Source organism: Panthera leo, chromosome D1, assembly GCF_018350215.1.
Source record: "Panthera leo isolate Ple1 chromosome D1, P.leo_Ple1_pat1.1, whole genome shotgun sequence".
Taxonomy (NCBI): domain Eukaryota; kingdom Metazoa; phylum Chordata; class Mammalia; order Carnivora; family Felidae; genus Panthera; species Panthera leo.
The window spans coordinates 58,502,807-58,529,532 of NC_056688.1; the positions used below are offsets into that span (position 1 = coordinate 58,502,807).

Below are 26,726 nucleotides of genomic sequence, written 5' to 3' on the forward strand. Positions count from 1 at the left end.
GTAGTTTTTCTGAGTCCAGAGCCTTTTGTCAGCAGTGTTCCTAGAACATAAGATGAATAAAATATTGTCCTTTCCCTGAACACAGTTTTTACCAGGTAGTATCTGAGGATGTGTTGATAAATTTACATAAAATTATTGTTACACTTCTGCTAATGAATTTTTATTTGTGTTTTTAGGACATTCAGTCAGAAGAAGGCTGCTATTGAAAGAGAGTATGCACAGGTAAGCTTGGAAATTGAGGTGACCATTCTAGGTATACCTCTTCTTTGGCTTAAAGGCAGATATACTCATTAGAGAGAAACTTGTTATCCCTGCATCCTGTTTTTCTTCTTACTTCTGACTATCTCACTTTGATTCTCTCTTTACTCCATTTGAATCTCTAGATGAGGAGCTAAGTTGCTCCTTACTACAATGAAGGTTATGAACTTTTGGAGAGAAGATAATATTTATAGCAGTTGTAAGGTATTTACAAATATAAATAATAATGCATATACTTTATAAGTATATATAGGTGACTCTCGAACAACATGGGCTTGAACTATGTCCACTAATATGTGGGGTTTTTTTGGATAAATATATGTACAGTACTGTAAATGTATGTTCTCTTCCTCATAGTTTTCTTAATAACAGTTTCTTTTCTCTAGCTTACTTTATTGTAAAAATACAGTATATAACATAAAATATATGCTAACTGCTTATGTTATCAGTAAGTCTTCTGGTCAATAGTAGCAATTAGTGGTTAAATTTTTAGGGAGTCAAAAGTTATATGGGAATTTTTGACTACATTGGGGGTTGGCATCCCTAATTGCTGCATTGTTCAAGCGTCAGCTGTATATTCATTCTCTTACATATCCCATTCTTTGCAGTCTTATGGAAGGTTTATTTTGTTCAGTCAGGCATTTATTTAGGTCCCTATTGACAGAGAATGATGTACTTTGAATGGATGACATAGTTCTATTTCTAGGGAAATTTAAGCATTTCATTCTTTTATTTATTTATTTAAATTTTTAAAAAATGTTTATTTATTTTTGAGAGAGACAGCACATGAATGGGGGAAGGGCAGAGAGAGAGGGAGACACAGAATCTGAAGCAGGCTCCAGGCTCCGAGCTGTCAGCACAGAGCCCGATGTAGGGCTTGAACTCATGAACTATGAGATCGTGACCTGAGCTGAAGTCAGACTCTCAACCGACTGAGCCACCCAGGCACCCCTTTTCATTCTTTTATTTTAATTAGAATCTTATTTGCTCCCAGATAACTAAATGTGCCAAGAAAAAATTATGTTGATATATCATTTTATAGATATGTAAGAAATAATAATTACCTTTCCTTGTACAAAAATAGTATGACATGATTTGGAAATTTTGGCCCTTGTAAGCAATTGCTTTCTTTGTGGAATAGAATTCTAAAATCGATCTCCTCCCACTCCCAAAATTATAAAAGTTGTATGTGAAACAAAATTTAAAAATACAGGAAAGCATTAGAAGGAAATGCTGTACAGGGTAACTACTTATGGCTGCTGTTGTTATTCTTATAAATAGTGAAATTGGGATATGATTTTTTTTGTGTTTTGTCAGATTTTGATTTTAATTTTTACTCTGATTTCATTGTAGTTAACAAGGTAACTGTGTTTTATTTGATAGTCTTAGATAATTATCCGTTTCTTGAAAACTAGATAGATTCATTAATTCAGTTGTTAGTTATTGAGTGGTTATTAATCAGGTGTTTTACATAATGAATTAGCATCAGTTCTAGAAATTAGTGTTGAACCTTATTCTGTGCTTATATAGGAAGTATTAGTAATGATGGGTAAAATTTATTGAATCCTTGTGCCAGGCACTTTGCTGATTATTTTACATTATGTTATCTGGTTTAATCCTCTCAATAAACCTGTGAAATAGGGACAGTTATCATGCCCTTTACAGATATGTTTCCCCTGGGATCAAAGTATATGATCTGTTCTTAAAATTTATATGAAGTGGAAAATTTTTGTGTGACCTATTCTTCTGTAACATGATTTAAAAGTTTAATAATAAAATAAGTAGGATAGGTTCATGGTTAAAGATATAAGACAGTACATTAAATTGTATGAAAATCAGCAGTCCTTTGTCCCAATTGCAATCACCACCCTCGGAGAAAAGATTAAAGGTAGACAACTGTTTTGGTTTTCCTGGTGATCATTTCCATATCTTTAAATAATGTGCTTATAACTGATTCATGATTTGTCAACTCTAGACATTATTGCTGGATTACTCTTATAATAAATGAGAAATTAGCTTCCTAAGCCATTCCTTTTTGGCCTACCCTTTCCAATGTAATACAGCACTATTTTAGTGGCTTTGTTATTTTTCTCACTCTAAGTGATATTTTTAGATTTCTATCTTTTGTTCAATTAAGGGCATATATGTGTTTTTATGTGTGTTTGTAAGTGTGTTTATAACGTATTTATGATATTTATATGTAGATGTATGTACTTTTTGTGTATATATGTATGTATATGGTAAAGTAGAATTGCGTTTAGAGAGCAGTCTAATTTATTCTTGAAAATTTTCTTTAAATGTCTTTTAAGTAAATTTTACCTGGTTTTGTTTATACAGTTCTATATAATAATGTATAAATGGTATATGGCACCTAATAATATATAGTTCAAAATTTCATGTGATAATATTCAGAAATTAAAATGTTTTGGTATCTCTCTGATTGGGACATTTGAGCATTTATGGAGAGTTAGGGTGCTGATTCTTCTTATTTGTCATATTTTCATTTCAGATGATTTTTGTCAGTTCTTACTCTTCAATGTTTTTCCAGTTAATTTTCCAATTCATTTCTTGTGCATATAGACAAAGCTATCTCTACACTCTTTTTTTAGTCGCCTCAACAGTGTTTTTACTTCTTGTCAATAGAGGAGAAACCCCTGAAATGACTGACATTCTGTCTGTGGATTTTGCCAGTTTACACTGATTATGTCAGGCTTATTATTTGCATTTGCTCTCTGAGGACATAACTCTCATTGGTGATAGGGTGTGGTCATAGAGGACAGCTGGACTATTTAAATTATTTCTTTTTCTTTCCTTCTCTGGCTCAGTATAGAGTTGAAATTTGGGGGAGTAGATCTTAAAAATGGAAATGGGGTACTTGGCTACCTTAGTTGTAGAGCATGCAACCCTTGATCTCGGGGTCATGAGTTCAAGCCCCATGTTGCTTAAAGATTTAGAAATTGAAATATTACATATATACAGTAAGATGGATAAATATTCAGTATACTGTTTGATAAATTTTTATGAAGTGAACACAGCCTTGTAACTACTATTCAGATTAAGATGTAGAACATTACCAGGGTCCCAGAAGCAGTTATTACTCCTACCTTCCAGTGGTAACCAGTACACTGATTCTTATCAGAATAATTGTTACTTTGGATTTCTTACTGTTTTTTAATTTAAATTAAATAATATCATGTACTATGTACTCTTCTGATTTCTTTCATTCAGCATTAAGTTTTGAGCTTCATATATGTTGGATATGTAGATTCATATCTGTTAGGTATACCTAGGTGTAGAACTAGGTATATACTGGGTCACCAGGTATATATGTATATTAGCACTTAAGTAGTTATAGCTAGTTTTCCAAAGCGATTGTACCAGTTTACATGCTTAGCAGCAATGTATGAAAGTTTCAGTTGTCCACATCTTTGCCAAGAATTGGTATTGTCTGAAATTAAAAAGTAACATTCTTTTTAATTTTTAATGTTTATTTAATGTCAGCACAGAGCCACAGAGCCGGACGTGGGGCTCAAATTCAAGAACTGCACAGTCATGACCTCAGCCGAAGTCGGATGCTTAACCGACTGAACCACCTAGGCGCCCCAAAAAGTATACGTTCTGTTGAATGTATAATAATATCATATTTTCTTTTTAATAAGCCATTTAAAAATTGATGTATAACATGCATACAGAAAAATATGTAGATCCTAAGTGCACAGCTCCATGAATTTTCAGTGAACACACCCCTATAGCCAGTACCCTGGTCAAGAAACAGAACCTGGATGGCTTAGTCATTTGAGTGTCTTGACTCTTGATTTCAGCTCAGGTCATGATCCTGTCGTGGGATCGAGCCCTGCTTCAGGATCTGTGTTGGGTGTGGAGGCTGCTTGGGATATATTCTCTCTCTCTCTCTCTCTCTCTCTCTCTCTCTCACCCTCACCCTCACCCTCACCCTCACCCTTTCCCACACTCACGCATGCTCTCTCTCTCTCTCAAAAAAAAAAAAAAAAAAAAAAACAGAATATTAACACCACCCCAAAAATCCCTCTTGTGCTCCCCCTTTACTGCCCTCACTCTTACACAAGTATTCACTATACTGTTTTCTTATACAGCCTTATTGAATTATATACCACGTGAAACTATCATCACAATTAAGATAAGAACATGTCTATAGCTACCAAAAGATTATAATGTCTCATTATAATCCTTCCCTTTCACTCACTCTTCAGTAGTCATCTTTCCCCCATTATTACTCAGGCAATCTCTAATCTACTTTCTATCACTATAGATGAGTTTGCATTTTTTAGAAGTTTAATTCCATATAAGTAGAATTATATGTACTCTTTTTTGTTTGGCTTCTTTCATCAACATAATTATTTACAATTATTGCATAATTATTTCAGTTATGTTGTATCAGTAGGTCATTTCTCTTTTTTGCTGAGTAGTATTGTATGGATTTCCACAATTTGTTTATCCATCACTTCTTTTTTTTTTTAAATTTATTTCTTTTGAGAGAGAGAGAGAAAGAGAGAAAGTGTATGTGTGCGTGGGAGGTACAGAGAAAAAGGGAGAGGGAGAGAGAGTCCCAAGCAGGCTCTGCACCAGCAGCACGGAGCCCCACACAGGGCTTGAACTCAGGAACCATGAGATCATGACCTGAGCCAAAGTCAAGAGTTAGACCCTTAAGCGACTGAGCCACCCGGGTGCCCCTATGCATTCACCTCTTGATGGATATTTGAGTTGTTTCTATTTTTAGATATTAGAAATAAAGCTACTATGAACATTTTTGTGTATGAAATGGTTTCATTTTTCTTTGGTAAATACATTGGAGTATAATGGCTGGGTCTTTCTTAAATAACTGCCAAACTGTTACCAAAGACATGGTACTATTTTATGTTCCCATCAGCAGTATATGAGAGTTATCAGTTGCTCTACATCGTCCCCAACACTGCATATAGTCTTTTCAATTTCAGATATTGTAATAGGTTCATAGTGATATTTATTGTAGTTCTAATTTGCATTTACATAACAGTTAATGTTAAGCATCATTTTCATGCATTTATTTGCTATTGGTACATACTTGCAATACATATTGGTACATTTTTGGTGAAGCTTTCAAATCTGCTAATTAAAAAAATTAATTATTTTTATATTTAAAAATTTTTATTTTCTTCTTATTTTCTTATTTAAGAAAACTTATTTTCTTATTTAAGAAAACTTTTCATTATGAAAAATTTTCAAGCATATGTGAAAGTAAGAATTAGAACACTGAATTCTTATTAGCTGTAACGCAGCCATAGCTATTACCTACATCACCAAACATTTCATTTATAGCTTCCTGCTTGCTGTCCCTTGCTAGTTACTTTTTAAAAATACTTCTGAGAGGCATAATTTATGTATCATTGAAAATCATCTGTTTGTGGGGCACCTGGGTGGCTCAGTTGGTTGGGTGTCCGGCTCAGGTCATGATCTGGCAGTTTGTGAGTTTGAGCCCTGTGTTGGGCTCTGTGCTGACAGCTTGGAGCCTGGAGCCTGCTTCAGATTCTGTGTCTCCCCATCTGTCTGTACACCCCCCAAAATGCCCGCGTGCTCTCTTGAAAATAAACAAACATTAAAAAGAAAATCATCCATTTGTAATTAAATGTTTTTTTTGCAAATTTATAGATTTATGCAATCATGAGCACAGTTCAGTTTTAGAATATTTCTGTGAATCCAAGTTTTCTGTACTTGTTTGTAGTCAATCTCTGTTGCCCAAGGCAACCGTCAGCTTTATGGCTCTATAAATTTGCCTTTTCTGGACATTTCAGAAAAATATACTCCTACAAAATACAGTCTTGTCTGGCTTTCGCTTAGGAAATTTTTTTTTCCAAATGTTTTTGAAGTTCATACATGTTTTATCATGTATCAGTAACTCATTCCTTTTACTGGTGAATAATATTCCATGGTAGGGATACACACACACACACACACACACACACACACACACACACACTACTTGTTTATCCATTCACTAATTGGTAGGTACTCGGATTGTTTCTAGTTTGGGCTATTATGTATAATGCTGCTATAGACATTCACATAGTAATCTTTAATTGGACCTATGTTTTCATATTCTTGGGTGTATACCTAGAACTGGAATTGCCAGGTCATTTTGGTAAGTTTATTTTTAACTTTTTAAAGAAATAGTCAAACTGTTTTCTATATTGGCTGTATAATTTGCACTACCATCAGCAGTGTATGAAGGTTCTTTTTTTTTTTTTTTTTTTTTTTTTAATTTTTTTTTTTCAACGTTTATTTTATTTTTGGGACAGAGAGAGACAGAGCATGAATGGGGGAGGGACAGAGAGAGAGGGAGACACAGAATCAGAAACAGGCTCCAGGCTCTGAGCCATCAGCCCAGAGCCCGACGCGGGGCTCGAACTCACGGACCGTGAGATCGTGACCTGGCTGAAGTCGGACGCTTAACCGACTGCGCCACCCAGGCGCCCCAGCAGTGTATGAAGGTTCTAATTCATCCATGCTCTTGCCAATACTTCTCATTGTCTTTCTTTTTAAAGTTTGTTTATTTTGAGAGAGAGAGAGAGATAATGAGAAGGGGAGGGGCAGAAAGAGGGAGAGAGAGAACCCCAAGCAGGCTCCATACCATCAGTGCAGAGCTTATCTCGGGGCTCAATCTTGCAAACTGTGAGATCATGACCTGAGCTGAAATCAAGTGTCCGATGCTTAAATGACTGAGCCACCCAAGCACCCATCTTTCTGATTATAGCCATTATCATGGCTGTGATCATTTTGCCACTGTGAACTGTGAACATTCTTGTATGTGTCTTTTGGTGACTGAATGTAGTCTATTGGGTATATAACTAATGAGTGGATTTGCTGTGTCATATGTATTTAACTTTAGAAGATTTTTTGAAATGCTTTTCTAAAGTGATTATTGTTATTTACACTTCTACCAGTTGTGAATGAGAGCTGTAGTTGATTTAAAACTTTGCTTTTGGGGGCATCTGACTCTAGATTTTGGCTCAGGTCATGATCTTGGGGTTCTTGGGTTCAAGCCCCAAGTGCTTGGGATTCTTTCTCTCTTTGTCTCTCTGTTCTTCCCCTGTGCTCGCTCATGTATGCTGACTGCAGTTGTGACATGTTGTCAATGGTTAGATATGCCCTGATTTCAGAGATCTTAAAATGCTTAAAAAAATATGTATCTTTTTTTATTTAAAAAATTTTTTAAATGTTTGTTTAGTTTTTGAGAGAGAGAGACAGAGTGCGAGCAGAAGAGGGGCAAAGAGAGAAGAAGACACAGAATCCAAAGCAGGCTCCAGGCTCTGAGCTATCAGCACACAGAGCCTGATGCGGGGCTGAAACTCATAAACCGCGACATCATGACCTGAGCCAAAGTCGGATGCTTAACTAACTGAGCCACCCAGGCGCCCCTAAAAAAATACGTATCTTAAAAAAATTTTTTTAAATGTTAATTCGTTTTTGAGAGAGAGAGAGAGAGACTGAGCACAAGCAAGGGAGGGGAGAGAGAGGGAGACACAGAATCTGAACGGGGCTCCAGGCTCTGAGCTGTCAGGATAGAACTTGACACAGGGCTCAAACCCACAAACTGCGAGATCATGACCTGAGCTGAAGTTGGATGCTTAACCATCTGAACCACTCAGGTGCCCCTAAAAAATATGTATCTTAATAGAATTGATTAGTTATCTTCTTTTTTTATTCAGGCTATGTAGAGATTTCATTGTTTGAAGAAAAGTTGAAATGGTGGGGGGGACATTAAGAAAGGATGCTCCTACTGGCTTTTTTCTTTTATCGCCTGAGGAATATGTTGCAAAATAAAATATTCATAACATTGTATATATATATATATATATATATATATATATATATATATATATAAAATATTCATATTGGACTTTTGTCTTGATTTGGGGGGGCTGTATGGGAGTAGATATCTAAATACTTTATTTGTATGTATTGTTATAGCCACTGGCTACATATTTTTCAATTTATGGACAAGAAATGGGACACTAATTCAAAGGAAGAAATTTTCTATCTGAAATAAATCAAATTAATGAACTGGGAAAATTACTTCCCTGACTTTTTTTTCTTCCTTCATTTTTGAAAGGAAAATGATGACCATTCTCCCTTCCATTCTTTTCAGGCTACACAGATATGCTAAGGAGTATGAAACTGCTTCTCAGTCTATGTGTACCTGTATAAGATGGTCTTTATTGTTTTACTGTCTTAGATAGTTTTCCTAATCTCCGTGAATTGTTGTAATCTAGCTTTGTTAAATAATGGATTTCCCTAGTAGAAAGAGGGTGATGAATTAAATTTGTGGGCCTTTGCACATGTAGTATTAGATATCCCAAGTCCTACGTCTCTGGGAAATAGTATGAGATAAAGTAATGGGAGGATCTTCTTGCCTTTGGGAAACATTGTAAAAATTCTCCCACTATGAGAACATCTACTGTTTCATTAAAACAACTACTTAACTATTTTATTATGCCAGAATTTTTAAACAACTATCTCTTGAAGTCTTAAAAATTTTTTTAAAGTCTTTAAAAATACAACAATAATTCAGATTTTATAATATAAATCCATGCAGTAGGGTTGACTTTATTGAAATTTGCTTTATAACCCAAGTTATCTAAAATGTATTTCTAACAAGAATCAGTTAACAGTTACTACTTTAAGCCATAAGAGATTTACAAAAATTTCCATTGTGTTAACTGATTTTAGATTTTGGAATTTTTTTACTGAATTGAATAGAAATATCATGAAGATATTTTCCTTTAATCTTTTGTTTGGAGAAACTGCAAATCTACAGAAATGTTGAAAGAATTATATACTGAAGAATAATGTTAATTGCCTCTCTATATTTTTAAGTTTATTTATTTTGAGAGAGACAGAGACAGCATGAGTGGGGGAGGAACAGTGGGAGAGGGAGACCAAGAATCTCAAGCAGGTTCCACACTGTCAGCACAGAGCCTGATGCAGGGGTCCAAGTCACAAAACCATGAGATCATGACCTGAGTTGAAACTAAGAGCCAGACCTTTAACTGACTGAGCCACCCAGGCATCTCTAATTGCCTCTGTATTAACCTAGTTACTAACATTTTGCTATATTAATGTCAGTACACATTTTTTTTTCTAAGCTGGATTGAGAGTAAGTTTCAGTCATCATCCTTCTCTTCTACATATTTCACTTTGCATCTTCTGAGAACAAGACCATTTTTCAAAATATAATGTTATCATCACGTCAAAGATAATGAATAATAATTCTATAATATCAAATATGTAGTTTATATTCAGATTTCCTCATTTATTCTCGAAATGTCAAAAGCAGTTTTCCCAAGATCCAATTAAGGTTTGCACATTGCATTTGGTAGATAATGTTTCTTGATTTTATTTAGAATATTTCCTCCACTTTTTTTGTTTTTCATAACATTAACTCTTTGATAAGTCTGGTCATTTGTATTATAAAATGCTTTTTTGTATTTGGAATTTTTTATATTTGGGATTTTTTGTTTCTTTCCTTCATGATTAGCTTTACATTAAATATGAGCAGAAATACTATGTAGGTGATATTGGGCCTAATAAGATTTTATAGTTTCTCTTAGTGACTTGGATAGATTAGAATGCAACATCACTAATACTACCATTTTTCAAGCCTGCTTGAATCTATAATAACGATGATAGGTTTTTGTCTTTTATTTTCAAAATTGTCTCAAACTATGTATTTTTTTTTTTTTTTTTTGCTATATTACATATTTCTGGTGCTCTAAGAAATGAAGTTTTGTTATGTTAAAGTTTTGGCAAGGCATAATTGGAGAAAAATCAACATTTGAGAATTTAATTTTAACTTTTATATTTCAGATTAAGCACTAATGTAAAAGCCAATATATGTTCTTAACCATTACATGTAGATGCATTTAAAAATCAACTGAGGGGTGCCTCAGTCAGTTGAGTTAATCCGACTCTTGATTTGGCTTGGGTCATGATCCCAGGGTCGTGGTATTGAGCTCTGCTCTGCATCTGGCTCTGCTCTGAGTGTGGAGCCTGCTTAAGATCCTCTCTCTCCCTTTTCCTCTATCCCTCTCCCTTGATCACATGTGCGCATGCTGTCTCTCTCTCAAAAATAAATAAACATCTAAAATAAAATTAAAAAACAAAATTTAAAAATCAACTGAAAATTATAATTTGCCCTTATTGTGGGAATTTCCTTTAGAGAGTCTGGTACTTGTTAAGTTGAAAGTATGTAAAACATCTTTGTTACCAATTGTCTAATGATAATTTTGGTAATGACACTGTTACAGCCTTCCTTTTCAGAAAATTCCATAGTTTTCCTATTATTTGTTGTTGGTACATGACCTATATGGTCAAGACTACCACAAAAAGAAATGGAATTGCAATTTATATAAGCACTTTTATTTTCTTTATGTATTTATGTATTTATTTTAATTTTTTAATTTAATTTATTTTAAAAAATTTTTAGTGTTTATTTTATTTTTGAGAGAGAGAGAGAGAGAGAGACAGAGTGCAAGCAGGGGAGGGACAGAGAGAGAGGGAGACACAGGATCCAAAGCAGGCTCCAGGCTTCCAGCTGTCAGCACAGAGCCCGGCACAGGAGCTTGAAGTCAGGAACTGTGAGAGCATGACCTGAGCTGAAATTGGCTCTTAACTGACTGAGCCACCCAGGTGCCCCTTTAATTTTTTTTTTGAGAGAGAGCACACATGTGCATATGAGAGAATGCAAGCAGGGGAGGGGTAGAAGGAGAGAGAGAATCTTAAGCAGGTTCCTCCACCAGCACAGAGCCCCATGCCACTATCTCCATCTTAGCATGAGATCATGACCTGAGCTGAAATCAAGAGCTTAATCGACTGAGCCACACAGGTACCCTTATTTGAGCACTTTCAATCTCCTCTATCAGTTTCAATGTTAAAACAGCCTTTAAAAGTATGGTGGTCGTGTTTTGGTTCCTTTTTAATATTTTAGTCTGGTGGTTTGCCTCTGTCAGGAGCTCAATCTTGTGAATGTTGTTATTTCTTTAGTTAGATATTAAGAGAATCTATGTACTAGAAGGGTTCACTACATTTAATTTTTTTATAAAGTACTGTTTTTAAATTAGAAGGTTTTTAAAAGATATACCAGTTTCCATGTGTTGAGAAATATTTATCCAACACTCTTCTAGGTACTGTGACACTACCCAAAAAAGTCCTAAAGCTTAGAGAGCTTACGTTCTATCGGTGTGTTGTCTTCCAATTAAATATATTAATTTCTTTTCCTTCAAAGGCACTGATATGGCATTATAACCAATTGTAAAAGAATGCCTTCTATAGAATTATATTACTAGTTGCATAATATTGTCATCCTCTGTGCAAAGGATTGATTGGCCAAAAGGGTTGAATATTATTTGTGAAATATAGAGAGCATACAGATAAGCCACCCCAATAGAGAAATATTATAAAGGAAAATAATTCAGATGGATTGATCATATGACAGCAATTTGAAAAACGTACCTTAAACATATGCACAGTAAACCTGTAATACATTTTTAGGGGGATGTTAGAAGAAGGAAAGACAATCATATTGCATAACCTTACTTACACCTAAAGGGATTTGAGCAATAAACTTTTTCAAGTTTCTTGGTACTTTCAGTTTCCTACAAGAGTATTAATGCTTTATTTTTAAGCCTGGTTTGTGAAATTCACTTTGTAATTCTCCAGAAATAACAGATGTGTTGCATATCTATTTATCCAAACAGAAGAAATGAATCTCTGAAAACACAGAAGCCATGTAAGAGTCACTAAACAACCTTAAATATTAGGGTAAAATCAAGTCTGGCTTTTGACTGCATTTAACTTACCACTTGAGGTGTTGGTAAAATCATTTGCAGTATTCAAACTGAAAATGCTAAAGGCAAGTTCTGTGTATTAATTTATTTCCTGTAGTCTTTGGCAGAATGCTGCTAGTGAAAGAAGGATACAAAAGGTTACTGTGGCTAGAGAGAAGGAGCAGGAAAAGATTGTGGACTTTAAGGGCGGTTCCTTGCCTGAGGACAAACAGAACAAATATGGACACCCTGTCAAATAGCCTGTGGTGACACACTGTTGCGCCTAAAGTTTTTGCTATTTTTATTCTTTTGAGAAAGAAGTTTATGAAGAGTTGGGCATACTACCCAAGAAGTTAGTGTTATGTGTACGTGGTGGGATTCTTTTTTGGTAAATTTCATCAGCATAGAAATTTAAAATGTAACTTAATTTAGCCTTGTGCAGTTAGCTTTCTGGCCATTGCTGTTACAGAAGATTGGCAAAATTGTTTGAAATGGTGGACTATATACTTGGAGCTTTTTGTTCTACCAGTCTCTTCCCGTAGAACAATGAGGATAACTATCTGGAGAGAAGATTGAGGATTATTTTCTGTGTTTATGTTGATTCTTAATTTTATTTATTTATTTTTAAATTTCTTAATGTTTATTTTTGAGAGAGAGAGACAGACGGACAGACAGAGATAGGAGCCTGAGCGGGGGGAGGAGCAGAGAGAGGGAGACACAGAATCCAAAGCAGGCTCCAGGTTCTGAGCTGTCAGCACAGAGCCTGACTGTGGGGCTCAAACTTATAAGCCTTTGAGCTGTGAGATCATGACCTGAGTTGAAGTTGGATGTTAACTGACTGAGCCACCCAGGTGCCCTGTCTGCTCTAATCTTTATTATTTTCTTCCCTCTGCTAGCTTTGGGTTTAGTTTGTTCTTTTTTTTTCTGTTCCTTATATTCCCCCCGCCCACCAGGGCTACTGGCTGCTTGGTTTATTTTCCACTTGGTGCAAGGCACATGGTTACAGGGTGTTGGGAAGGCTTGCCTGTGGCTTGGGTAGTAAAAAGTGGCATTTTCTCAACTTCCTTTTTGGTGTTTTGTTATTTTGATGTAAAAGAACCCAAGTACTTCTGCCACAGCCCAGCTAGTCTAGGAGGGGAGGGGAGGAGAGGGAAAAGAGGGAAGGGAGGGCCTCTGATGAGCCTAGAGCCTCCTGAAGCCTGACAGGGGCCCCTCAGGACTGGGGCCCGGTGTTGGCTTTGCCAGGCTGGCCACCAGGCTGCTTCCTCATGGCTTCCAGAGCCAGGTCTCAGGTGATCGAGCTGCCGAAGTCCTGGGGAGATTCCCAACGCTCTGGGGACTCCAACACTGTATCCATGAATGGGAGAGTGGACTTCCTGAAAAAGAAGCTTGCCCACCAGTGACCTCGGTCGGCCTTGGGGAGACGCCAGTAATAGTCGTGGGTGGCCACGAGTGAGCTGCTGGAGGAGATGACTGCCATGCTGTTGCTTGTGGGCCTGTGGAAACCTCTGTGGTGACCCCTTGCAGGCCTCGTTGTGCAATAACGGGTGGGAGGGACAGGGACACTAGGCCACGGAGCCCTTTTGCAGAGGAGACCCCCCAAGGCTGCTCCACGACCAAAGTGCATGCGGAGTCTCTGTTCCTTATGTTCTAAAGTTAGGTTGTTGATCTGAGATCTTTCTTGTATTTTAATATGTGCATTTATAGCTATAGGGGTGGCTGGGTGGCTCAGTTGGTTAAGCAGCCAACTTTGGTTCAGGTCATGAGCTCACAGCTTGAGGGCTCATGGGTTCGAGCCCTGCATCAGGCTCTGTGCTAACAGCACAGAGCCTGGAGCCTGCTCTCAATTCTGTGTCTCCCTCTCTCTCTGCCCCTCCCCTGCTTGTGCTCTGTCTGTCTGTCTCTCTCTCTCTTAAAAACAAATAAACATTAAAAACAAATTAAAAAACATTTTCCCTTTGGCACCGCTTTTGCTGTGTCCTGTAATTTTTAGTATGTTGTGTTTTTCATTTTCATTATTCTCTAGATAGTTTCTAGTTTGCCTTACGATTTCTTCTTTGAGCTAGTGGTTGTTTAAAAATGTGTTATTTCGGGTGCCAGGGTGGCTTAGTTGGTTAAGCATCTGACTCTTGATTTCGGCCCAGATGATGATCTCACAGTTGTAAGATTGAGCCCTGTATGGAGTTCCGTCCTGGGCATGGAGCCTGTTTAAGATTCTCTCTCCCTCTCTCTTTGCCCTGTCCCCTGCTTGCTCTTTCTCTCTCTCTCAAAAAGTGCATGTTTCATTTACACAATTTTGTGAATTTTTCAGTTTTCTTTTTTTTATTGATTTCTAACCTTTTCCCATTGTTGACAGGGAAGATACTTTGTATATCTATCTTTTAAAAACTATTGAGACTTGAGACTTCAATTTGTGGTGGCCTCTAATGTATGGTTTTTCTTGGAAAGTGACCTATGTGTGCTTGGGAATAATGTGTGTTCTGTTGTTATTGGGTACAGTGTTCTGTTTATATTTGTTAGGTCTAGTTAATTTTGTTGTTGTTTAAGTTTTCTCTATTTCCTAACATTCTATCTGGTTGTTCTGTTTATTTTTGTGAGTGAGATTTTGAAGTCTTTATTAATTTGGAGTATCTAATTCTCCTTTTAGTTCTATCAGTTATTGCTTCATATATTTTGATGATCTTTCATTAGGTACATGAACATTTATAATTAATAAGTATTCTCATTGTATTGAAACTTTTATTAATGTATGATGTTCTCTTTGTCTCATGACCTTTATTTATTTTTATTTTTTTGAGTTTATTTATTTTTGAGATAGAGGAGGGGCGGGGGGCAGAGAGAGACAGAGAGTCCCAAGCAGACTCCGCACTGTCAGCACAGAGCTCAGTGCAGGGCTGGAAACCATGAACTGTGAGATCATGACCAGAGCAGAAATTGAATTGGACGCTTAGCCAACCGAGCCACCCAGGCATGCCTCATGACCTTTCTTGACTTAAAATGTATTTTGTCTGATATTAGTGTAGCTCTCTTTTGGTTGCTATATGCATGCAATATCTTCTTTTTACTTTACTTCAACCTGTTTATGTCTTTGGATTTCAAGTGAGTCTTGTGTAGACAGCATATAGTTGGATCATGTATTTTTACCCATGCCAATCTGTTTTTTTATTGGAGTGTTTAATCCATTTATTAAAGTAATTACTGATAAGGACTTAATTATGTCATTGTGCTCTTTGTTTACTGTGTGCCTTATAACTTTTTCATTCCTTATTTTCTGAATTACTATCTTTTGTGTTTATTTCATTTTTTTGTAGTGAAATGTTTAAATTACTTTCTCATTTCCTTTTATCTATATTCTATAGCTATTGTGTTTGTAATTAGCAAGGGAATTACATTTAGCATCCTAAAGTTATGACACTCCTACTTGAATTTATACCAGCTTAACTTCAGTAATAGAAAAGCTGCTCTTTTAAGGCACCATTCCCACCCTTTTCACTTGCTAATATCCCATAATTACATTTTAATACATTGTATGCCCCAAAATATAAGCAAGTAATTTTCAAAATGTATTTAGTCTTTTAAATTATGTAGAAAACAGGATTTGAGTTACAAATCAAAGTTACACTAATACTTGCTTTTATGCTGATAATTTTTTTCTTTAAATGTATCAGTCATGTAAATCATATACAAAACAAAAAGTATAGTTACAAATCATTGTTACAATAATACTGTATTTTGTAATTGTCCATATATATACCTTTAGTGAGATCTTTATTTCTTCATACAGCTTCAAGCTACTATCTGGTGTCCCTTCCTTCCACTCTGCAGGACTCCCTGGTGCATTTCCTGCAAGGCAGGTCTAGTGCTCACAAACTGTCTCAACTTTTGTTTACTTGAGAATGTCTTTAATTTCTCCCTCATTTTGAGGGACAGTTTTGCCAGATACAGAATTCTTAGTTGACAGGTTTTTTCTTTTAGCACTTTGAATATATAGAACCACTGTCTTCTGGCCTTCAGAGTTTTTGATGAGAAGTCTGTTAGCATTCTTTCTTTTTCATTCATTCATTCATTCATTCATTCATTTTTAAACTATTATTATTATTTTTTATTTTAGAGAGCAGGAGTCAGGGAGAAGGGCAGAGGTAGAGAGAGAGATTCTCAAGCAGGCTCCACACTCAGCCCAGAGCCTGATGCAGAGCTTGATCCCATGACCCTGGGATCATGACTTGAGCCGAAATCAAGAGTCAGATCCCCAACCAACTGAGCCACCCAAGTGCCCCTACAAGAATTTCTCTCTTTGTTTTTTGACAGTTTAATTATAATATGTCTCAGTGTGGGTCTCTTTGAGACGTATCCTACTTGGAATTCATTGAACTTATTGGATATTTATATGTCATTCATCAAATTTGGGAGGTTTTCAGGCATTCTTCAAATCTCTGTCCCATTCTTTCTTCTCCTTCTGGGACTCACATGATGCATATATTAGTCTGCTTGATGGTGTCACACAGGTTCCATAGGCTTTATTTACTTTTTTCCCAATCTTTCTCTTCCTCAGACTTGATAATTTCTATTGTCCTATTTTTGAGTTCACTGATGTTTCTTCTGCCTGCCCAAATTTGCCATTGAATCCCTCTACTGAAATCTTCATTTCAGTTGTATACTTTTCAGCTCCAGAATTTGTTTTTGGTTTCTTTTTAGGTTTTTTATTTCTTTATTGATATTTCCATTTTGTTCACACATTGTTTTAATTTCTCCATACTTTAGTTCTTTGAGCATTTGTAAGTCCCTTGTTTTAAAGACTTAGTCTAGTTTATACACTATAAGTTCTTTTTTTGGGAATAGCTTCTGTTGATTTAATTTTTTTCTATGAACAAGCCTTACTTTCTTTGTATGCCCTGTGATTTTTTTGTTGAACATGAGACATTTTAGTCTAATAATGTAACTCTGGACCTCTCCCCCTTACTCAAGGTTTAGTTTTTGTTTTTTTGATTGTCGTAGGCTCTCTCTGTGCTGAGAATCGGCCTGAGGGGTAAACTTAAGGTCTTACCAAGTTTTTTTCCTGAGGCTTTCCCTGTCCATACATGGTCACTTTCTAATTTTCCTGCATATGCATATTCTAGTCATGATCTAGTCATTCATTTGAATGTTCTAGTCGTTAAAGTCTAGCTTCTGAAAGGGAAAAAAAGCCAAAAAAAAAAAAAATGAAGGTGAGGAAAAGGGTGCTACTTCCTTAAATTTCCTGTAAATCATTTAGAGGGGCTTGCAAAACTTGGGAGAGGTACAACAAAATGGCTGCCTTCCTCTTTGTCTCTACCTCTGTGATCAGAAGCAGCAGTTAGCAATCTAACAGATTTCCAATATTTGGAGGCGAGGGTCCTTTTTGCCCGCCTTGGTTTCCACAAGCTCTGTGCGAGCTTCTCCAGGAACATGTACACAGCTGTTTGCCATGTGTCTGGAGGATGAATAGCTGCTAATCTGCTAAGAGCTGAAATTGACTGAAATTGGCCAGAATTTACTCTTCCAAATCTTCCCCTGGAAGTTACAAGCCTTCAGCCTCTCCAGAGTTCCAAAATAGTTACAGCAGACAGATTCTGCCGCAATAGTTATCCTCTAGGTGGGGAGACAGATTCCTGGGGCTTCCTACTCCACCATCTTCCCAGAATCCTCTGCCTGTTGCCTTCTTTTTAACCAAGAGTCTAGTGTGTTTCTGACTTTAACTCTGATTACAAATTTGTGTTTTTGATCTAGGGAGATAGTTATTTCATTTAATGTCTCTTTTTGTCTTGTTTGTTTTCTTTTTTAAATTAATGTATTTTTTATTTGATTTGTAGGTTTTGAGTGGGATGGGTAGATAATACATGAAAACATGAATTTATTATATGATCTTAAAGTCTTTCTTAGTCTTTTTTAAAATGTTTGTTTATTTTTGAGAGAGCATGTACAGGTGCGTGGGGGAGGGACAGAGAGAGAAGGGGACAGAAGATCCACAGCTGGCTCCATGCTGACAGCAGAGAGCCCAATATGGAGCCTGAACCCACAAACTGTGAGATTGTGACCTGAGCCGAAGTTGGATGCTAAACTGACTGAGCCACCCAGGCATCCCAAAAGATTTCTTACGTTAATCAAGGATTACTTGAGGGTATGGTAAACCTGACATCATTTCTTTAACTGTAGGTTTTCACTGTCTTGGAAAGAGAATCAGTGCTCAGATTTCCAGAAATTTGAGTGTTGGCAGTAAAACAACAACAACAACAACAACAACAACAACAACAAAAAACCACAGAGGAAAATTTTAATAAAATTTGTAATTAGTTTCTCAGGACTTCATTTGGTACTGGGATTCATAAAACTTGAATTTTCATAGACTAAAAGCTAGTTTTGCTTCTCTTCTTACATTGGAATGAAGAGGAGAAATATTGGTTGACTTTCAGCAAGCCAAACCTAGTAGAAGATAAAACTGGAGTGGGGAAGGGTGAGCCTGCCTCATTTTTAGGGATGGTAATATCTGACATTTATATTTATAGTTTACTTACCAATGAAGTGCAGTGTTGATAGCTTGCTGTTCACTGACAGAATGTTTTCTGTAGCCTCCCCTACAAGTTTTTAATCTTAGAAGAGGACCCTAGATATTAATTTAAAAGAAAAAAGAAATATTATAATGTAATCTATCCTTTTCTATTATGAGGTTTATCTACTTATTTTATTTATTTTTTTTTATCTTTGTATCTACTTATTTTAAAAAATGAAACTATATTAAGGTGTGAAACATGATGCTTTGATATACATGTACATCATGAAATGATTATCGTGAAACTAACATAGCTGTCTCCTCAAATAGTTACTTTCTCTTTTTTCTTTTTCTTTTTTTTGTGGGCAGAGCACCTGATATCTACATTTTTTTTAGCAACCTTCCAGTATACAGTACAGTGTTATTAACTAGAGTCTTGGTGCTCTGTGTTAGATCTTTATACTTACTCATTTTGATTAACTGCAACTTTGTATCCTTTGACCAACACCTGTCCATTTCTTGTACCTCCTTACCCCTGTAACCACAGTTCTCTCTGCGCATGTATTTGATGACATAAAAGTCAGATCATATAATAATTTTCTTTGTGCATCTGGTTTATTTTCCTTAGCGTAATGTCCTCTAGGTTTGTCCATGTTGTTGCCAAATAGCAGGATCTCCTTCTTTTTTTAAGGATGCCTGCTATATATTACAGACAGTTAACCCTGGAACATTGTAAGCTCCTAGCCCTACACGGTCAAAAATCTTCATGTAACTTTTGACTCCCCAAACTTAACCACTAATAAATACTCTACTGTTGACTGGTATCCTTATTGATAACATAGTCGTTTAACACCTATTATGTGTAAAATGTTATTAAAATCGTAAGTGGGGCGCCTTGGTGGCTCAGTCCGTTGGGCGTCCAACTTTGGCTCACATCATGATCTTGTGGTTAATGAGTTCGAGCCCTGTGTCGGGCTGTGTGCTGACAGCTCAGAGCCTGGAGCCTGCTTTGGATTCTGTGTCTCCCTTTCTCTCTGCCCCTCCCTGAATCGCACTCTGTCTCTCTCTCCCTCAAAAACAAATAAAAACATTAAAAAAGTTTAAAAAAAAGAAAATTATAAGTAAAATAGGTTTACTCCATTTACAGTAAAAATTCCACACAGAGGTTCAAATCCATGTTGTTCAGTGGTCGGATGTATACATATAACACAATTTCTTTATCCATTCATCCGTCAGTGGATCCTTAGTTGTTTCCCTGTCTTGGTGATTGTGAGTAATGCTGCAGTGAACGTGCTTCTGTAGATACCTCTTCAAGGTACTGATTTCATTTCCTTGGATTGCTGGATTATATGGTCATTTAGTTTTAGGTCTTTTTTTTTTTTTAAGTTATTTATTTCTTTAGTAATCTCTCCACCAGTGTGGGACTGGAACTCACCACCCTGAAATCAAGAGTCTCATGCTCTTCTAACTGAGCCATTCAGGCGCCCCAAGTTTTTAGTTTTTGGGGAAACTGCATATCATCTTCCATAATGACTATACCACTTTACACCCCCGCCAGTACTTTATGAGTGTTTGTTTTTCTTTGGATCTTTACCAACACTTGTTTTCTTTTATCTTTTTGATAAAAAAATGCCTTTTTAAGAGGCATGAGGTAATATCTCATTGTGGTTTTGATTTGCATTTCCCTGATGATTAGTGACATCAAACACCTTTTCATGCACCTGTTGGCTATTTATGGAAAAATGTCTAGAAAGGTCCTTTACTCATTTTTTAAAAAAATCAGGTTGTTATTTTGCTGTTGAGTTGTGTAAGTTCCTTGTATATTTTGGATATTAATCCCTTATCAGATACATGGTTTTAAAATATTTTCTCCCAATCTATAGGTTGCCTTTTCATTTTGTTGATTGTTTTCTTTACTGTGAAGAAGCTTTTTAGTTTGATGTAGTCCCACTTGTTTATTTTTACATTTGTTGCCTGAGCTTTTGGTGTCATATCAAAAAAAATCATTGTCAAGTCCAATGTCAAGGAGCTTTTCCCCTATGTTTTTCCTTCTAGGAGTTTTATAGTTTCAGGTCTTATACTTATGTCTTTATTTTGAGTTGATTTTTGTGTATGGTATAAGATAAGGATCCATTTTCATTCTTCTGCATATAGATACTCAGTTTTCCTAACACCATTCATTGAAAAGACTGTCATTTCCCCATTGTGTGTTCTTTGCATCAGTGTCAAAAATTACTTGATTGTGTATGTGTGAGTTTATTTCTGGGTTCTCTATTCTCTTCCATGCTCTGTGTATCTTTTTTCTTATGCCAGTACTGCACTTGTTGTTGTTGTTTTAAATTTTTAATGCACTGGTTTTTTTTTTTTTAATGTTTATTTATTTTTGAGACAGAGAGAGACAGAGCATGAATGGGGAAGGTCAGAGAGAGAGAGGGAGACACAGAATCTGAAACAGGCTCCAGGCTCTGAGCTGCCAGCACAGAGCCCAACGTGGGGCTCGAACTCACGGACCATGAGATCATGACCTGAGCCGAAGTCAGACGCTTAACCGACTGAGCCACCCAGGCGCCCCTGCACTGTTTTGATTACTGGAGCTTTGTAAAATAGTTTGGAGTTGGGGAACATGATTCCTCCAACTTTGTCTCAGGATGGCATTGGCTGTTTGTGACCTTGTGTGTTTCCTTATACATTTTATTTATTTTAATTTTTTAATTTTTAAATGTTTGTTTATTTTGAGAGATAAAAAGCATGAATGGGAAGAGGGAGGGAAGGAGAGAGAGAATCCCAAGCAGGCTCTGCAGTGTCAGCGAAGAGCCCAGTGCAGGGCTTGATCTCATGACCACAAGACCATGATCTGAGCCTAAAGCAAGAGTCGAATACTTGACCGACTGAACCACCCAGCTGCCCTTCATTATAAATTTTAGATTTTTTTTTCTATTTTTGTGGAAAAAACCATTGGAATTTTGATAGGGATTGCATTGAATCTGTACATCACTTTGAGGAGTATGGACATTTCAACAGTGTTAATTCTTCTAATCTGTGTATGTGGAATATCTGTCCATTAATTTGCAGCTTCAATTTCTTTCATCAGTGTTTTACAGTTTTTACTCTACACATCTTTCACCTTCTTGGTTAAATTTATTCCTAAATATATATATATATATATATATATATATATATATATTTTTTTTTTTTTTTTTTTTTTTTTTTTTTTTTTTTGATGCTATCCTAAATGGGATTGTTTTCATGATTTCCTTTGGAGATAGATCATTGCTGGTGTAGAGACAAACTTGTAGGTTGATTTTTATTTTATCCTGCAATGTTATTGAATTTGTTTATTCTGACAGATTTTCTTGGGGGTCTTTAAGGTCTTCTACAATTAGGATCATGTCATCTCTAAACAGATAATTTTACTTCTTCCCTTTTGATTTGGATGCTTTTTATTTCTTTTGTTTGTCTGATTGCTCTTGGTAGTACTTTCAGTACTATTTTGGATAAAAGTGCCAAGAGTTGGAGGCAGCTGAGTGGCTCAGTCAGTTAAGCATCTGACTTTGGCTCAGGTCATGATCTTGCGGTTCGTGAGTTCATGCCCCACGTTGGGCTCTGTGCTGACAGCTCAGAGCCTGGAGCCTGCTTTGGATTCTGTGTCTCCCTCCCTCTCTGTCCCTTCCCTGCTTGCACTCTGTCTCTCTCTCTTTCTCTCTCTCTGTCTCTTTCTCAAAAATAAACATTAAAAAAAAAAAACTTAAAAAAAAAGGGCCAAGAGCGGACAACCTTATGTATATAATTTATGTATGTAACTTTAACGTGTGTTGTACTAGTAGTATTAAAATCAGAAATCTAGTCAGTTTGGTTTTTAGGTAATTGACAGGCATATCATGGTGACATCCAGTCATACTAGTGTTATACTGAGTATGTTACATCTGAGACTTCCCATTTTTGACTGAGCATTGTTATATATAGTACACTAGGTAATGCCTGATTATCAAGGATATAAATGCCAAATTGTTGTGGCATAAGCCTGACTAATTTTATGATATTAGAAAAAAGTTGTAAGACATTTATTTATTTAATTTATTTATGAGCACAGGCAAAAGTTTATTGAAGTATAAAATCAGATTAAGAATAGTAAGAAAGCTGTCTTTACAGAGAGGGAGCGTTCAGAAGTGAATACCCCAAATGTTGCAAAACTTTTAAAGGATGCAGCATTGGCAGTCCCGAGTGCTCCAGTGCCTCAGGCCCCTCTTAGCTTCCTCAAGGAATGAAGGGTTCCCATTCCTGGTATAGCTGTGGATGTGTAATACATTATTTGGGAAGTTTGATATAAAGTGTCAAAGGCTGACCTTGATTTAGATTAGGAGATAGAACCCTTTTAATATAAGTTTTGTTGATGACAGATAAACTGGGTGTCTTAGATATCTAGTAACTGATGTAAAAAGTGAAATCAGGTAAAATGGAATAGTCATGATGGCCATGTAGAGGAGGTAAATATTCAGTTATTTAGGTGTTTTTTCCTTCCTCCCTTCTTCCGTCCCTCCCTCCCTCTCTCCACATATTCTGTATTATATAGTTTTCATATTCTCTGTAGTATAGAGTCCTTACTGTGGAGGCTGCTTTCAGGCACACATGCTTGAGCAATGGAGTACAGACAGTCCCATCAAGGCAACCTACCTTAAAATATCCCTAGGCCCTAACTGACCAACGGGCTACTTACAACCAGGCACAGTTATCAAAAAAGGAAGAATTCCATATGTCGCCATACCTCCTCATCTTCCCCCTTTAAAAACAGCCCCCTTCCACTGCTTCATTGCAGAGAGCCTCTCCTCTGCTGTCCTGCTCACTGCTCCCTAGCAATGTATTCAATAAACTTTTGTCTCCTTTGTTTGGCCTCAGGTGAATTCATTCACCTCCTGTGCCACCCGCTTCCACCCGATTGTCGCCCCACATTTGGGGGCCCCCATCCAATCTAGAGACACCTGTTTGACACCACACTTCCCTCTATTGGCTATGAAGGCAGGAAGCAGGGAGGTAACTTGGAACCTCCACAATTCCCACAGTGAGGAAATGCTGGTGGAATGTTTTTGCTTTCCCTTCTGAAAGGAATCACTTGGCCTTGATGCTCCTTGTGGCCTCAGTGTCTATGCCTGGAACCCATATATTGTATTCTAGGTACTGTGCCAGTCACTTAAAGACAGTATTAAAAAAAAAAAAATACTACCAAGCTCCCTCTGCCTGTCTCCGGGTAGCTTCATTCAGTATATCCTTCAAGGTGCAGATCGAGTGTTAGCCTGTTTTAGGATTTTACTACCTCATCTTTTCCTGCTCAGTCTGGATTTGGTAGCCCTTAAGTGTACCTTAGTATCTTTTTTGCTTCTGTCACTTCTCATCCTGTTATACCCCTCTCTTCACCCATTTTGCATAGTCTCTGGTATGTGTTTAAATACTTGGTGAATGTTTATTTAGAGAATGAATGAATGAATGAATGAATGAATGAAGAAATACAGTTTCAGGTTTTGAAAATGAAAGTAATCTTTAATTGAAATTTGCCCCATTTCAAGTGTTAAAATTGATTCATTTTTGCAAAGTTGAAGAGACAAATGTACCAAAGCAGTAGTGTTTTTGCTCTGAACATGGATGACTTTTAGGATCTAGGGAAACAAAACAATTTTTTAAAAGGTTACATTTATTGAAGGTAAACAGTGTTCTGCACTAATGCCTATATTCCCTAGTAGTTAGATAGAAATAACTGGTATAAACCAAACAGCAGTTTGTTTTCAATCTAAGAGATTTTAAAGATGGAGACCATCTATTTACTTTAGGCAGAGTTTCACAGGGTATTTATACCTTGGCTCTTAAATTTAGAAAATGGATTTTATTAGTTTATCTAGAAGAAATCTTCCAATAAAACTAACAATCTACTGGGGCACCTGCGTGGCTCAGTTGGTTAAGCGACCGACTTCGGCTTAGGTCATGATCTCGCAGTTTGTGAGTTCGAGCCCCGCATCAGGCTCTGTGCTGACAGCTCAGAGCCTGGAACCTACTTCAGATTCTATGTCTCCCCCTCTCTCTACCCCTCCCCTGCTCACGCTCTTTGTCTCTCTGTCTCTCAATAATAAATAAATGTTTTAAAAAAATTTAAAAAAAAACTAACAATCTACTTACGATAGGAAATTTACTTAGATTAATTATCTTTAAGGCACTCAGGAAACAAATTCACAGATCAAAAGATTGTTAAATAAACATTGAATTTGAACTGAGGGAGTGAGTTCAGTTGTCTTTCGTGGGGTGGCTTGTGATAAGATTTAAAAAAAAATTTTTGTTTTGGTAAAACATATACAACATAAAATTTATCATTTTAAAGCGTCCTAGCCAAAGGGGCACCTGGGTGGCTCATTTGTCCACCTCTTGATTTTCTGCCCAGGTCATGATTTCATGGTTCATGAGATAGAGCCCTGTGTCGGGCTCTTGTGCTGATTGATTTGGGCCTGCTTGGGATTCTCTCTCTGCCTCTCCCCTGCTTGTTCTCTTTCTCTCCCTCTCTCTCTCTCTCTCTCTCTCTCTCTCAAAATAAATGAACATTTTTTAAAAATTAAAAAAATAATGTGTACAAGTAAGTAAAAACAAAAGTATAAAAGTGTCATTTAAGTACATTTGCAGTGTTGTGAAACCATCACCAATATTTCCAGAACATTTTCATCACCCTAGATTGGAATTCTGTACCCATTAAGCAATAACTCATTTGCCATTCCTGATGTTTTCTGATCTACTTTTTGTCTCTATGAATTCTCCTATTCTGAATATTTCATAGAAGTTGAATCATATAATCCTATAATAATTGTCCTGTTGGAGTTAAGTGTTCCAAAAGGATATTCAACTTCTTTATTCTGGAGATTGTCTAAATAGTAGTTTTCAAACATATTTTGATTGTTTTATTACATCTATAAAAATTTAAGTGATATATGTGTGTTTATTTTTAAATTATATACATTTGTTCTGTACTATTATATGCATTATAAAATATGCATAAGAAGTTAAAGTATTATTTAAAATATATTGCCAATCAATATTGATCACATCCTGCTATCATTAGCTTATATCTCAAGGCATAAAATTCTTTTTTTTTTAATTTTTAAAAAGATTTGTTTATTTTGAGAGTGAGAAAGAGCATGAGAGAAAGTAGAGGAGGGGCAGAGACAAAGGGAGAGAAAGAATGTCAAGTAGGCCCTATGCTGTCAGCAGGCAGCCCAACATGGGGCTCGATCTCATGAACAGTGAGATCATGATCTGAGCTGAAATCAAGAGCCAGACACTCCAGTTCAACTGCCTGAGCCACCCAGGCGCCCCTCAAGGCATAAAATTCTAATTGTCTAATTTCTTAACAGATTTTATCAGATGGTCATTGTATCTACTTTATGTTGTTGATAAAGAACTCTTTGTATTGTTAGAAAGTGTCAGCTCTGCCGTGTGTCAGCTCTGCCGTTTGCATGTCTTTGAATCATTAGAATTTACTTTAGTAGGTTTTACGTGTTATCTTTTAAAACTAGTTATCTATTTTGTGAGGACCAATCACAAATGACTCAACCAGGTACATGTAAACTGCAATATATTCAAATACTTTAAAAGTTAGTGCATAAATCAGGATGTTACTATAGCTTCTCCGTGTTGTACAACATCCTTTCTTCCCCACAATACCTTGCATACTGTACTGTCCAAGTGAGGAGTAGGGGTGGGATGCTCCAAAAGAGTACCTATACTTAAATGTTAGTACAATTTAACTTACTTATTTTTTGATAAAATTAAATACAGATAGTACAAGTATTTTCTTTATATATGCATGTGGACTTAATTTATATACTCACATGGAATGCATTTACCTCAGTTTCACTGCTCTAACGCTGTGGTCTGGTCATCTAACACCTTTTTCCTGGTGTGACTTGGTTAATCATTGTTAATTATTTTACAATTTTATTACAAGAGTAGAAACATGATATCAGGCCAGATAATAATAATATTCTTTTTTTTTTTTTTTTTAAGATTTTGAAACGTTTGTTCATTTTTGAGGGACAGAGGGAGACAGAGCATGAGTTGGGGGGGGGGGCAGAGAGAGAGGGAGACACAGAATCCGA

At 36.4% G+C, this 26,726-nt stretch overlaps 1 protein-coding gene across 3 annotated transcripts in view; it reads left to right on the top strand.

Annotated features, from left to right (window-relative positions):
- Nucleotides 1-26,726, top strand: part of FCHSD2 (FCH and double SH3 domains 2) — a 303,773-nt gene that overhangs the window by 59,029 nt on the left and 218,018 nt on the right. For all 3 annotated transcript variants that reach the window (XM_042906961.1, XM_042906962.1, XM_042906960.1), the window contains exon 3: nt 177-222. In XM_042906961.1, coding sequence (XP_042762895.1) covers nt 177-222 — 46 coding nt within the window. The remainder of the gene's footprint in view (nt 1-176; nt 223-26,726) is intronic.